The sequence below is a fragment of the Scatophagus argus genome, chromosome 9 (assembly GCF_020382885.2).
Source record: "Scatophagus argus isolate fScaArg1 chromosome 9, fScaArg1.pri, whole genome shotgun sequence".
Taxonomy (NCBI): Eukaryota; Metazoa; Chordata; class Actinopteri; family Scatophagidae; genus Scatophagus; species Scatophagus argus.
Window position 1 is genome coordinate 17595965 of NC_058501.1, and position 15099 is coordinate 17611063.

A 15099-nucleotide genomic window follows, 5' to 3' on the forward strand; every position below is an offset into this window, starting at 1 on the left:
GCACTGAGAATAAAATCTAGACCTTTTGAATAATGAGAAGTAACAACAAGATCATCATGTACCATTTTTCAAAACGCAGGTTCTTGTTTAGGGGAAATGCAAACATGACCTCAACCCACAGTGTCTTCTGGTTACTGTTAGATGTAGTGGTGAATATGTAATAACATGAACACTCAACATGCATTTATTATGAGAGAGGAATTTTATGGCATCCCGCAAAGATACACCATGAGTCGTAGGGTGAAAGATAAAACTGAACAGTTATGAGGGGTTGGCTTTGATAACCACAATATCTAGAAATCACTGTTCCTTCTTTTTTTTTTTAATTAAAAAAAGGCATTATTTGTGATTTGATAGCCAGATAACCCCTCCCAGGCAGACAGAAAGCCATCTCATCTGGTCTGTTTATCAAGTCTGGGGTGGGTTTGATGGGGATGGCTGGCAGCAGAGGGTTACCATCCCAAAAGCGTGTCAAAATCCACATGTGACATGTGTGTGGATTTCATTTCTCTGATTGGTTGTAGGTCTGTTGAATTGTGTCCAAATGCATTTTGGTCTGTGCCCATTGACTGTGCCCCTTGGAAATCAGAAGTGAATTGAGAGCGATCACGCTAATAAGCATTTGTGAATTAGTCCAGTAATGCCAAATAAATTTATTGAGGGTCAAGCTAATGTAATAAGCTAAGACAATTCATTCCTGTGCGTCAGCTCAAGCCACCAAGACTTGTCATTTAATTTATTAGTTGATCAAAAAAAAAATGAATTGCCAGTCATTTTTCAAGCAAATGTGTCAACGATTTGCTGGATTCAGCTAAGGAAATTGTATAAGATTTTATAAACTAAACAGTTGATATATTGTGAAAATAAATCTCACATTATTGAATAATGGTAACGCTAGCATCAGTCCAAAGAGAACTTGAGGTATTTGTAAATGCAAGTGATCTACTCTCATTATTTCGACACCAAGCCCGCAGATGTGGTTATATACTGTACAGAACTTCTTTGTATTGTCAACTCTGACCAAAATTAGTCTCACAGTACCAGCAAAAACTCATTTCATTACAAGTGCCACCCTCAGGTCTGAAACTCAGCATGTCAAGTCTTCAAGCTGGGCTGGGACTCATTCTAATTCCCCTGTAAGATAAAGATTATGTTAGAGGAAGAAAAGTCAGAGACAGATTCCATCAGGACTGAATGGTGACACTCCATACTGCTTGCATCAAAGCTATTACGGTACTCCTCAGGAGTGGGGAAGGTAGACAATAACAACAGGAAGAGAATAATGGAAATGGAGAAATTCGCACAGACTTGGAAGAATAATGAAAGCTCGAAATGCTTATTGAGACAGCTGTGCAACCAGGGCAAACACACCCACCTTTTCTCTGTCCCTCTTGCACTCTCTCTATAAGAAACACACACACACACACAGTGTACTTAGAAGCAATCTTCGAGAACATGGAGAATGGGAAAGCTTCATTCTAGCCCACCTGACAGTACAAAACCACTAGCTTGATGAAATGGCACAGAGTCAGTGAGCTCTGAAGGCCATTTGATGTTTTAGGTGATGGCCTGCTCTCCCTGTCCCCCCTGACGCTGTGCTTTTCTCCACTAGTGGGGATCAGGCAGAGGACATGAATGCCATTAGGCGTCGCAGTCAGCCAGCCAGGCAGCGAGGCAGGCGGACGCAGGCTGATAAGCGTATGTTCGTTTTATAAGCCACGAACGGCTCAAATGAGCTGCAGAGGAAATTAGGATTTTGAGTATTTTTTTTTCCACTTGCTCTTTCACTTCTCTCTGGCTCATTCACTCTGTTTCTCTGTTTTTTTTCCCCTCAATCTCTCTATTCACAGCCACGGTGTTTCTCACAAGGTCAGGTGTGGAGTCTATCCTGCCTCTCTGCTGCTCTGCGCCTCCTGCTCTTCTCCCCTCATCTGCCTCTCCTCGCTCTATTTCTCTCTACCTGTATCACCCCTCCCCACCTCTCCATTTTTAGTTTCTCCCATTTCTTTCTCACCTACTTCCTCTCTCACTCCTTATTTCTTCTCTTCTAAATGTCTCTGTCTTTTGTGCCTCAGCTGTCTCCTATTAACCTTGTTTATAGCTCACACCGTCTCCCCTTCGAGATCCTCCTCCTCTCCTCTCACCACTTTCTCTTTTGGCTCCCTCTTTCATTCTCTATTCCTGGCACTGCTTTCTCTTCACACACTTTCATCCCCACTTTCCTTTACACCCAACACTCCCCCACCCCCAACCGGTCCCTCCTCCACTCTCATCCTCCATCACTTTGGCATTCCCAGGCTGTGTCTTGTCTCCTCCTTTCATCCTTCCATCCTCCTAGCACGCTTCCTCTCCTCCTTCCTTCCTGATTCATTTTCGTCTTCACAGACGATTGGTGGGAAATATGGAAATGTCAGCGTGACCAGGCAGGGGATCAGAGAGTACTGTGTTAATATGGCATGCGTGTCGCAGCACCATCAGCATAATGTGTGTGTGTGTGGGTGCACATCGTGTGGGTGTTAAAGACATAATGATAGGTGACAGTACTTATGATGTTGACATCTGACTACTTGGAGAATGTTGAAGGGGGCAGCCTGTGTGTGCATGCGTTTTGTTTTGTTTTTTTGTTTTTTTGGTGTGCATTTTGATTGCATTTCTTGTATGTCACCTGCAGGCAGCAGAGCTACTGTAAAGTAGAGCAGCGGGTGACACAAGGCTTCTGTTCTCACTCTCCTCCCCTCAAACCCTCTCTTTCTTTTCCTCTCTCTCCCGCTCTTGCTCCTCCTTTCTTCTCTGTCTTACCCTTGAACTGTCTTTTATTCTGTAATTCCCTTAGTTCCTGTCTCTCTCCACCTCCTGTCTTTCTCTCTTCTGTTTAATATGACCAGTGCTCTCTAAATATTTATACTGACAATTACTATTTCAAATGCCGCCTTGCCTCAGGATTTTCAAAAGTCTGTTGTGTCTGTGCGCATGCACACTCGTGCACACGCCGACTTTTTGCTCTCTGTTTCTGCTGTTCTAATGACACAGAGTCTCAGAGCTGGGGTTTGGGGACCATCATGGAGGATGAAGGCGTGTGAGGCTTTGTATGTCTTGTGTGTGATATTCATTTCCCTGAGGCTGTATAGAATCTTATAAGGCCAGCCCGTCTCTCATCTGAGCTCTGGCACGAGTTGACCTGCATTGGCTCTTGTCTTATTGCCTCTGAATCACAAACAACAGGTTCAGCTCAGCTCTGCCCCCCACCAGCATTATGTGTGGACATAGCTGTGTATGTGTTTGCATGAATTTTCATATTTTCAAACCTGAAGCAGGGTAACTTATCATGGGTGCCACCTTGTGTAACAGCCTCTAACATGTCAAGCTGACTTGGTCCATGCGTCCAAATCAAGACGAGTAATCAATAACTGTGTCAATAACTCTCTTGCTCTGCTACATCATCTGGTAGTACAGTTCCTATTCCCAAAGTCAGTCTGTTGATGGTCAGGCCAGTTAAGGTAGACTGACAAGCGGTTGAAGCTTGATCTTCAGTAAATGCTGTAGTCAGTTGAAAGATCACAGGCCAAGAGCTCCACAATAAAGCAGTATGCATGACATGTGGAGATGTTCGTATGTGTGTTGTTGCGCAGATATGCTCATGTATGTGTGTCCCAGGCAGGAAAGAAAAAGAGCAAGCGGTACTTCTTTCAAGCCCAAAGGGCTCTCTGCTGCTTCCCACAGGCTGCTTAGTGGTTGTCCAGAGGTTCCTCTGTGGCTACAAGGAGGTTGTTTTGTGGTTGTAAATTGGGCTGGTCCTGAGAGAGCTGGTGTTATTCTAGGAAAGTCTTGTTTTCCTCCACTTTCCCACTTAGTCAGTTGCTCCCTCCTCCTTCTTCTCTTCCTCTGTATTGATATCTCAGATCTCCCTAGAGAAGAGAAGGTGTGGTGTTTATTGCTCATCAAAAGAGAAAGACAGCAGTGCCCTTTCCTCTTATCTTCTAGCCTATGGGTTTCATGTTTGTGTGTGCACTGGTGTGTTTTCCATCAGCCCTCCAGATCATATTAGTTTCAACACAACAGCTTTGGCTCAGCACAAACTGGAGGAACAAGTTCTGCAAGTAATTGTTTGTCTTTAGGGAAAAAAAAAAGGGTTTCATTGGTCCTGTTGTATGTGTGTAAACACTTTGTCAGCACATGCGTATTCGCACACACAGAACTGGATGCAGATATTTGAAGTTGTGTATCCGCAGGTAATCCACTCTTACTTAAAACAGGTGCCATCTTGCTGACATACACTAAGGCGCGCTTACTCACACAAGTAATTACATTTTCACAGAGACCTGGATTACACATGCACACACACATATACGGACAGATTGTCGTTCTAAAGCTCCCTTGCTCTCACTGTTTCTCACACGCCCACTGACACAACGCACCAAGAAAAGCATATTTATTTTGACTCTTTGCTGTTACACAGGAATGTGTCGGCACAGCAAATGGCAGGCTGTAGAAAAGCATAACCCATCCAGATGATTTATGACCTAAGTGCAAAAGAGAACTGGCCTTCCTACTTTTTTTTTTTTTTTCTCTCCAGCACACATCCGCCCCTTTTTTTCGGCTGCTCCATCCTCATAGAGAGATACCAGACTCTTGGCCTACTTGCCTGGGTTCACTAATGCTGTCCTCTGTTGTACCAGACACTTGCACACTGTCCTCATTTATCATCAGCGGACTTTGTACCAACACCACTCCTCTGCTGCCTTTCCTCGTCTCCTCTCCTAGTTTGGGAAGGAAGGAAACATCTGGTAGTAATGTTTCTCTTTCTCTGTTCTTCCCAGGAGCGTCGGGTCAGCGGGTGAAGGTGGAGCCGGAGGTGTTATCATATCCTGGCCAGACAGTCAACCTGCGCTGTGCCTTCACCGATGCCACTGGAATTCAGCTCACAATGGTCAGACCCACACTCATCATGATACAATTGTTTTCTTTTCTTTTCTTTTTTTTTTTTTTTATTTTAGCTTTTCGACGAGGATTTGATTACTCCTGTATATCACCACACTTATATCAACTCGAAACTGGGTTTGTGGTATGAAATTCTAATAAAAATGTCTGTTTCATCCTGAAATTGCAACTCAATGTGCTGACTTGACACAATACAATTTGTTGAAATTGCTTGGGACTACAATTTGCTTCACAAGTGAAGCGGACAGACGGCGAATATTAAGTGAATGCACAGTTTAATATTTAACGGAACGTGTTGCTGTTTTCCTGTAAAATGAAGTATTTGACAATTATGTATCCACCTGATTCTGCAGATGGGTGGAAGTTAGTCGCACAGATGGACTAGAGCAATTCACTGCAATTAAACTAAACATAAAATGATAATACTGGTCCGTGCGTCTTGTTTATCTAGCGCACTAAAACGTTAATCTAACAAATCATAGCTCACAGAAATAATCCTAAGGCTAGTAATAGCTTTTTATCACATTTAGGCTTAATGTTTTATTACTCCAAACAAACAATACTAAGCTTCATTGTGCTTCAGGGGATTGAATATGGTAATGGAAACACTTCTTAGTTGCATCTCATTGAAGTGCGATGTGCACATCTCTGTTTGGTTCTGCTAAGAGCAGCTGAGAGGGAGAGAGTGCTGCTCCTGAAAAACTCTGCATCCATATTCATACCTGCTCCACTTATTTGATTGTGATGCTGTGTACGAAGCCCTGTGGAGTTTACAGCAAAATGTGAAAGTCTTAAAATGCTCTCCGGCGTCGCTTATCAACGGCATGATAAGCAAGGTCTGTTGTTTTTTCCTCAGCCACTGTACGCATTCTCAACAAATGACCCCCCCCCCCCCCTCCAATCCCTCCTCCCTGCAGGTCACGTGGATCTACGAGCCGAAGGAAGGAGAAAGGATCAACATCGCCGTGTTTCACCCCAACTTTCAGCCCAACTACCCCGACTCGCCCATGAAGGGGAGAGTCAGCTTCACACCCAGTCCCCCAAACCTGTCCAGTCCCTCCATCCAGATAAGTGATGTTAGGATGACTGATGAGGGGAAGTACATCTGCGAGTATGCTACATACCCGAGTGGCAACGAGCAAGGCATCACGTACCTGGTCATGCTGGGTAGGTCACTGACATAATATTTATAATGTGTACACAGATATTTGACAAATTCTAAGAAAAACCTGAGCAAATGGGCCGAGAATCACAGCAGATGCAGATGTTTCCGTGAGGGGTCATGATTGTTTTCATGAGTTTGAAATGTAACAAGCTTTAACCTTCAGTCACACAATCTCAACCCAACTCAACAACTGGGTCTGACATGTTAGACATTAACCAGGTTTACGGTCAGGTTTATTGTTTTACTTTGAAACTATCTCCGGAGCCCTTCCTTTTTTTAAAATATCCTTAATCTTATGAGATACACAAGACTATAGAGTAAACATCTTTACGTCTTTGGCTTCAGAATAAACCCCGTTGTGTGATAAATATAAATCTTAAACATTAAATATGCAACACTATTATCAAACAACAAATGGAAAAGGAATGTCTTTGGAAGAGTGTTTAGTTTGTTTTACATTTTGACACATTTCGGGACATTAGATCAAGCCAAAAAACATTTCAACGATGATCAAGTCCAAAATCTCCCATATTTCTATTCTGGTTCTTGCTGCAAAGATGGCACAGGTAAGAAGGCAGTACTATTGAAAAATACTGAAAATTGCAGATGATTGCTAAAATCATAAGCTTCCCATGAGCCACAGCTTAATATATTGAGAACTGTGCTAGCTGCTTAGTTTTAATGTGCCAAGGTAACTTATTCTAGTTTCTGGCAGCACATATCTTAAACAAGAAATGCTCACGTCTACAATGATATGTCTAGCCTGATGCACATAAATTCCCCCAGCCCTATGAATGCAGGCCTTAGAGATACGCAGGAACTCTGTGGTTATGAATATTATGCACCATGCTGGGTTGTGGTTTCATGCCTCTGTCTGTCAAGGTTAACACCCAAGCTGTCAGAATTGTTGTTTACCAGCTTGTGCTCTAGGGTGCTTCCCAAGGACTTGCAAAATTATTAAATTCTCCCTGTAAAATTTCTTAACTATTACAACAGAAAAAGTACGACTTTTCAAACCCAAACTGGCTCCCTGTCAGAAACAGAGGAATCAAACCCAACACAGCCTTGACTGTTCTGTTCTGAAAGCTCTCTGGTTTGTCCCTATGTTTTTATAGTATGCATGGAATGAGTAGTCAGGGCTATTTATAACAAGAGAACTGGCCAACTGTCTTAAACTGTCTCTATTAATTAAATTGGCTTTTCTTGCCAAAGCCCTAAATCTGTATTTGATGCTGTTTGTTCCTCCAAACCTGTTGAATCTGAATCTGAGCAATGAGCATGTGAGGCTGCTCTTTGTTGGTTTTTCCGTATGTATTCTATATTATGCACATTATAACCTTAATACGGTATAAGTGTGTGTGTGTATATCTTATATAGTCCTCTCGGCCTACCCCTTTCTGTTGATCTCTCTGTCTCTATCCCTACATCAAAGTTAGGGTTCAGGTTAAAAGCATTTCCAGCTAAGCTTAATCGCTATCATAAATGGTATTGTCAGATCAATTGTGTTCTTGTTAATGCAATGGAACCACTGGTCTAACCTTGGCCCAGCACCAGTGCCTCTACTGCGGTCTATTCTCCCTCCAACTCGTCATGCCTTCCTGCCTCCCCTCGGGCTCTGTATTGATCTGGCTGCTTGTCATTCGTGCTGTCAGCTCCTGTTCTGCCTGCTCTCCTCTGATCCCACATGAGTATCAGAGAGGGCAGTTGAAGGGGGTATGAGGGCCGAGGTGGAGTAAGAGGGATGTGGGGATGACAGAGCTCATGTAGCCATTTAGAATTTGTTTATGGAAATGCACTAGACTGGTCAGGGAAATTGTTTATCCATGGCGGCTGGTGAGGATAGAGTGGAACTAGATTACAAAAAAAAAAAAAAAATGGAGGGACAGTGAAAGAAGATTTAGGGTTTGGGTGTGTTTGCAGTAGTTCTTGTAATTGTTTATCAATGTAGGCCCTGGAGAGAAAAAGGCAGAGGAGAGAGAGGATGAGAGAGTGTGTGTGTGTGTGTGTGTGTGTGTGTGTGTGCGTGCGTGGTGGTCGGGGGGAAGCAGAGGATGTTTGGAGATTGAGGTTTTGGGATTTGCTTTTGCCATGCTGATGACTTAAATTGTTTATCAATAATGGTGCACATTATCTTTTCCCTCAGCTGTCTTATTTCCATTTTATCTATTTCTGCATCCTTTAATCTTCTCTCTGCCATTCTGTGTCTTCCTCTCTCCACCCGCCGTCCTCGCTTCAATCCATCCATCCATCCATCAGCTAAGCCTCAGAACTCGGCCTCCATCGTAACAGTGGAAGCAGGCACTAAGCCAGTCGTCGTGGCACGCTGCGAGTCGGCGGATGGCCGCCCTGCTGCCCAGATCTCCTGGGTGACCACAGCAAATGGCAATGCCACAACAGTGTCTAAATTGGGTACAGACAACACTGTGACCGTTAGCAGCGAGTACCGCATGGTCCCCACGGCAGCTGACAACGGGAAAGACATCAGCTGCGTGGTGACGCACAGGACCCAAGTCAAGCCGGAAAGCTTCCCACTGAAGCTAGCAGTTCAGTGTAAGACACCACACACATGTACAACCCGACGCTTATTATTCCATGAATTCCTTCACTGTTCACACTCTAACATGATTGGGGTGATTAATTAAACTCATTGCTATTTTTATCTCCTCCTTCTTGCCATTTATCTCTCCTGCCCCCAGACGCCCCTCAGGTGACAATAGTAGGTTATGACAATAATTGGTACTTGGGTCGTACAAATGTGGTGCTCACCTGTCAGGCTACCGGAAACCCTGTCCCGCTCTCCGTCCAGTGGAAGACGTGAGTATCAGCACACCCAGTATCTTTTTTTATCCTTGCCTCTCTTTCTCAAGGTCTTTTACTTTCTCTTTCTTTTTCTCTCATTTTCTCTTCCTTACCCGTCAGTCCCAGGTCCACAGAGCTGTAATCAGCGCTTTTATTATTACCACTACAGCCCTGCGCTCTGATTATGGAGATAGCCGTATAATTTCTCATAATGGACTCTGTGACTCTAGATTTAACCCTCACATAATGAGAAACACAACATGACTTCCTCTGTCCCTTTTTTCCAGTACTATCAGCTATTAACATAACTGTGACAAAATTTGGAAAAAAGAAAATCTGAATGTCTGGAACTTTAAATGGGAGAGATGAGATTTTGGGCCTGGATCCAGCAGTTTTTCCCTCCTGTCCACATCGTATTTTCCTCCAATGTGTGATAATGGATTTCCTTTTGGGGAGGAGGCAACACTCATTGGTTTTATACTGCCCATCAAGATTAGTGCAACATGATGGCATTGCACAAGATGGCACATTTCCCCATTGTCAAGCAAATCACAGTCCTGTTGTTTCTTTTTTTTTTTTTTTTTTAAATCTTTTGGTCCTCCCCTTTTTCCTTCTTTCTCATGCCAATCTGCTCATGTCCCTGCAGTATGTCAGGAGAGTTGCCAACCACAGTGCTGATTACAGGCAATGAGCTGAAGGTACTGAAGGTGGATGACACTGTCAACACCACTTTTGTCTGTGAGGTCACGAATCGCATTGGGACCGGCAGGGACCAAGTCACAGCTATGGTCAGAGGTGAGTCGAAGGACACAAACAAACACACTCCCAACACTTGTATATGAAAAAGTATAAATATATAGCGTGTGCATAAGTGGGCCTCAAGATGTAAGTGAGATAACATTTAAAAAGTTTCAACTTGCTTGTTGTTTCTACACAAGGAAGAAGTAATATTCTTTTTCTCTTTCCTTGTGATATGATGAATTAGCATTAGAATTGTTCCTGTCATCACAAATCCACCCATCTGCTGCTCTAAATGGGTTAAAACCAAAGCGTAATGTAATTTGCACAGAATTGTAAATGTCCTAAAACACTGATAAATTGTCCTCAGTATAGCAGTGATAATTTTGTTAGTGAAATAAAAAACACATTTGTGACTCACTTGGGTCTCGTTCATCACCCTAACCTTTCCCCGGCTTGTATGTGAAAACATTTATATCCTATGAAATGATGAACTGGAACCAAACACGCTTTGATCACACATGCTACACATTTGCTGGTATACTGCGGTCTCATGTCTTCCCCAGGGATGCACCTTGTTCTGCCTCACATGTCTCATGAATACACACACACACATACACACATACATATTCTCTATACTGAGCACTGTCTTTGGTGTGTAGTGTAGGGTTAGAGGGTTCAGCTGCTCTGTCCATGGTGTGTGTGTGTGTGTGTGTGGGGGGGGGTGCTGTTTTAGAGAGTGAGTGCATGGTTTAGCATGCTTTTTGGTGTACTCGGCTCGAATTTTCATCAAGAATCATGAAGAATGCATGTCACTTTTATTTTTCTGTTTCTCTTTGCATGCACTCAGCAACACTGTATCACCAAAATGTCTGTGCCTCTGCGCTGCCCAAGGTCTGTCTATACTTGACACACATCACGTGCCATTTACAAAGCGGTTTTCACAGCGCTTTTAGTAGAAGTTGGCATTGTGCGTGGTGCACACAGACGTGGTGGTCCTTCTCACAATAGTTTCTCTTTCTTTTTATTTTTCTAAAACGAGACAGAGCCGTTCGCACCCCGAAAGTCATGATTACAAAAGCGACTGAGTAGCTTCTCAACAATACCCTTAGCCATCAGTAATGATGGAGACTAAAGTAAAGCAAATGAGTACTGTTCATTAGAGTCAGTGTCTTGAAGATAAGGCTGCAATCAGTAAAAGTGATACATTAGACTCACAGCGACACTGTTGACTTTGAACTGAAGTGGATTTCTGTGCTGCCTTGGGTCTAGCTGAGGCTAGACGTGCACTGATATGCTGCGCCTCTCCGTCTGTGCGCTGCACGATTCGCATTTGTGAATGTATTTGTAGTCAGGTGTATGCATCTGGCTGTGTGCAGTGTAGCTTGTATATACCAGCTCAAGTTAAACCTTTCAGAACAGTGCCGGTTAAGATGGAAAGCAGTCCATCCTTACATGCCCCTCTGTTCCTCAATAGTTTTAGCTGCACCCCTCAACAGGCTTCACTCCTGCATTTCATCTCATACAAAATACATCCCCCTCCGCTCTTCTGCCCTATGCATGCACTTTACCAGAATTTATTTCCTGCTGACATGGGGGTAAACCTTGCCCTTAATGGGGAAAAAGTGCATTTCTCTAGTGGCTACAATTTAAGAGCAACCCAGCTACTTTATGCCCTCATTTCCTTTCTTTTTTTTTCTTGTCCTCTTGCTCAGTCTCTTTTATTTCGTTCTTTTTTTCCTTTCTTTTTCTCTCACCCCCCATCTTTCTTCAAGTCCCTTAGCTCCTTATGGTGCCACAGCATGCGTCACCAGTCCTTTGGGGCCATTCTGTACTGCTGCATAGTAGTGTAACTGCCTTCTGTAGCACAAAGGATGTCACCATCTCCTGCTGTGTATTACAAGCAACAAGCAAAGAAGATACAAAGATCCAGGGAGCAGAGAGAGGAAGATGGAACCTGCTGCTTTTAGACTAAAAAGCCAAAGAATGTGCACCAGGATAAATCAGTGCAAGCATGCAATCCTCACACTAAGAGAAGGAGAGAGCAAAGGCGTAAGGAATGGAGAGAGAGAGAGAGAGAGAGAGAGAGCGAATGCTGACGGCATTTAAAACTCCCTTGGGAATCTTGTGCCACTGCATCCTATCTCCACTGCTATTGGCCTCCGCTATCTCTCAGCATAGTGTGTGTCTGTCTGTCTCCAAGCCTCTCAGAGCGGATCAGTCACCCTTTGCTGCTTCAGCTCCTGGCCGCTTCTCCCCTCATTCCGCCATCCGTTCCTCTCTCGCTCTTTTATCCTACATTTCCACTCCCGTTCTTCATCCAGCTTTCTCCCTTTTTTCCCCTCTGCCTCTGTCCTTATTTTTCTCTCTGCTCTTTCGATTCCCTTGCAGTGTTGAACTTCCTACAGTTTCCTTATTCTGTCATCGCCCTCCTCCATCTCATCTTGCTCTTGTGGCCCGACCACCGCCTCCCTCCTTCCCACTCCTTTCTTACTCACTGGCAGAAGAGGAGGAGGAGGATAAAATGTGAGCTAAATTCGCCGTTAGTTAAGAGGTGACTGAGGCAACCAGCAAGTGTCAGAGTGAAGGAAGCTTGCAGAAGGCAGAGGGAAGGCGAGAGGTGTTCAGAAAGAAAGACTGAGTCAGTATTGGTTGAAGTGAAATGATGGAGTTGATGATGACGATGGTGGAAACAAAGTGAGAGAAAGACATGGAATGACTCCAGATGGGGATGCGATAAAGACCTGTGGAGGCTAATGTGAATGCGTGTAGACAAACGGGACTAAGAGGGGCCGACAGGCGTGAAATAGCCAGCACCTGCTACGTAGCAGGTCCCACACCCCACAGCTGTATGACACACACACACATGCATAAATCTACACACTGGTGCATGTCTGTGTGGGTGTTTGCCTGTGTCCTCTGCCCTGTCTTGTCCTGTGCTCCCGGAGGCAGCGAGAGGGATGGATGTCCTCTCTTCTCCTTGCCTCTTCTCCTCTCATCTTCGATCCTGCTGCTTAGTCACACACGCAAACATATCTTACCCTTCTCTCCCTCCCTCTTTCTTTCGATTTATCTCTCCCTTGCTATCTCTTTTGCTGCAGTTTGCTCTTTTCATTGCATCTCTCATCCTCTCAGTTAGCATATGCTCTCTCTCCTCATCCTCCTTATCTCTCTCAGGTTGTCTTTCAGCCTCCGCAAGTCTGGCGCTGATCTCCCTGCTCAGAGAAGAGACTCCTGCCCCCAGCATTCTCTCTCTCTCCCCAGCTCATGCCTGTGCTATATCCCTCTCTCTCAAAAGCTTAACTCTTAAATACCAGTAGCTCTTCCTTAATCACAGCTTAGTAGTCTCCATCCCTCCATCCATCCCTCCATTCCAGGCTCCTCTCTCGGGGGTTCTTGTGTGGCTAACCCAGATTCCCTCCATCTTCTGTCTTGTTTTTTCCCCCCATCATTCCCTCTGCAGAACCTCAAAAAGTTAAATGTCCCCAAATGAATCCCCCACATTGTCAGAGGGACTCTTCAATTCAATAGAAAGGACCTGTCCTATCAATTCAGTCCATTCTCTCCCATTTTCAGACTCATATAAAGAGACATTTTAAGGACAAGAGTGTTGGCCATTTTCCTCCATTGGTTTTGGAATGTATGTGTGTGTCTTCCTATCTGTCTGTCTGTCGGTCTGGCTGTTGGTCTGTCTGTCTGTCTCTGTCTGTCAGTGTGTGTCTCCGGCCATGCGAAAACAGCCAGAGAACAGGTCTGATGGAGCCAAGTCTCCCTCCAGCCTACAACTGGCGTCCTGCCCACCCCTCATTAGGACACACTCACACATGCACACACACACACACACGTGCATGCACGTACACACACAGCTCTGTTCAATAAGTTAACATGCTGACAGAGAACACTACTAAGCTATGCTCTAGGTGCAGCCCAGCCCAGCATCAGACCACTGATGACCATAATGGTGTGTGTGAGTTTGTGTATGTGACTGTGCATGTTTTTGGGAGTCTGCAGTAGATGTTACTTCCGCTCCATCTCCCTCATTACTTGCGGTCACTTGGAGCTTACGGTCATGCTGGACGTGACTTCATAAGAAGCATGCTGTTTTTTGGCTTCCACAGTATGGTGTGTGTGTGTGTTTGAGGAGTGGGTGTACTGTAGTTACACATGTTTGTTTTTCTGTTTTGTTTTGTCCCCCTGTGTTATCCACACAGCATGCATATTGCAATTTTTCTGCTGGCTCATCCAACAGCATGTGTTCATGAGATGTCCTCTCCTTACCCACAAGAGTGGATTCCACTGGTGCTTTGTTAGGATGTGTCTGGTTCTACAGTGGGCCTGTGCTGGGAGCCTGGGGTGGCTCCTTTACATCTATCTCTTGAATCTTTCAAGTGTTGTCTCCAGAAGGGTAGAATAAAACATGAACTGCCATCCACAAAAGGATTTACCAGCACAGACTTTGAGCGAGATACTTGTGAACTGACTTGAGCGACGCATTAAAAATAATTGGATGAGTGTAATTTAGGGAGAATTTTCTTTTAATTTTTAGTGTACCGGTAATTCCCTTTGATGTGACAGCAGCGTGTGGCATCATCTGCCTCCGAGTTTGCACAGAGATTGTTGCCGCGATGCAAGTGCCGGAGCTCCATGGGGCCTGAGGTGATAATGCATTTCTTGTGTTCCTGTTGCATGTGGACACTGAGGGCTAGCTGCTCTCACTCTCATGTGTGTGAACAGGAATGTTTAGCACTGCTCGGGGGAGATTCGGAGGGGAGAGAGAGATGGTTTGCTTGGCGATGTAGGAGAAATTGAAATAAAGAATATCCTCACAAGATCTTTTTTCATCCCGTCTGTATTTATATATTTTTTTTTTGAAAGTCAAGCTCAGAGGAGGTGAGCAGAGAGAAAAGCAACGTATGACAGAAATACAAATATAAATTGGAGAAATGGCAGGGAAAATGGATTTAGAGGAGGCGTAAGAGTGTGTGCACGAGACAACTGGTAAAGTGGTGGCAGAGATGGGGAAAAAGGTAGTGCAGGAGTGGAGAGGCAGAAATAAAGAAGAGAAGAGCAGAGCACAGGTGTAGACAGCAGCAGGCTACCGTTTTCTCTCTTGACAAGAATCAGCCTTACAAGAGTAATTCTGTCAGCTCCCTGTACACTTAACAAGAAGAGCCGGCTTCTGTTGGATTTCAAATGGGAATGACAATAAGAATCGGGCTGATTTGCTACTTTCAAATTTAGGCAGGGATTTCAACAGCAGCGTCTACTGGTTAATCCTCTGCAGCGGCTGGTGAAAGCGCAGACGGTGGAAAGGAAAGCTCGAGCTTCAGAAAGGATGTTGAGTTAAGGATTCTTGATCACTTTCAACCAGGGACTAAAATTAAAAATTCATTTGCTCACCACGACTTATTTAGTTTTATTGTGCAGCTCAGTCGCTCAGATGTGATGATGGATAATAA

General features: G+C 44.3%; 1 protein-coding gene across 2 annotated transcripts in view; it reads left to right on the forward strand.

Moving 5' to 3' along the window:
• The window catches only part of si:ch73-22o12.1 (nectin-2), a 75778-nt gene that overhangs the window by 24584 nt on the left and 36095 nt on the right, over window positions 1-15099 (forward strand). For both annotated transcript variants that reach the window (XM_046399212.1, XM_046399213.1), the window contains exons 2-6: window positions 4818-4927; window positions 5856-6105; window positions 8360-8653; window positions 8800-8917; window positions 9549-9697. In XM_046399212.1, the coding sequence (XP_046255168.1) occupies window positions 4818-4927; window positions 5856-6105; window positions 8360-8653; window positions 8800-8917; window positions 9549-9697 (921 nt within the window). The remainder of the gene's footprint in view (window positions 1-4817; window positions 4928-5855; window positions 6106-8359; window positions 8654-8799; window positions 8918-9548; window positions 9698-15099) is intronic.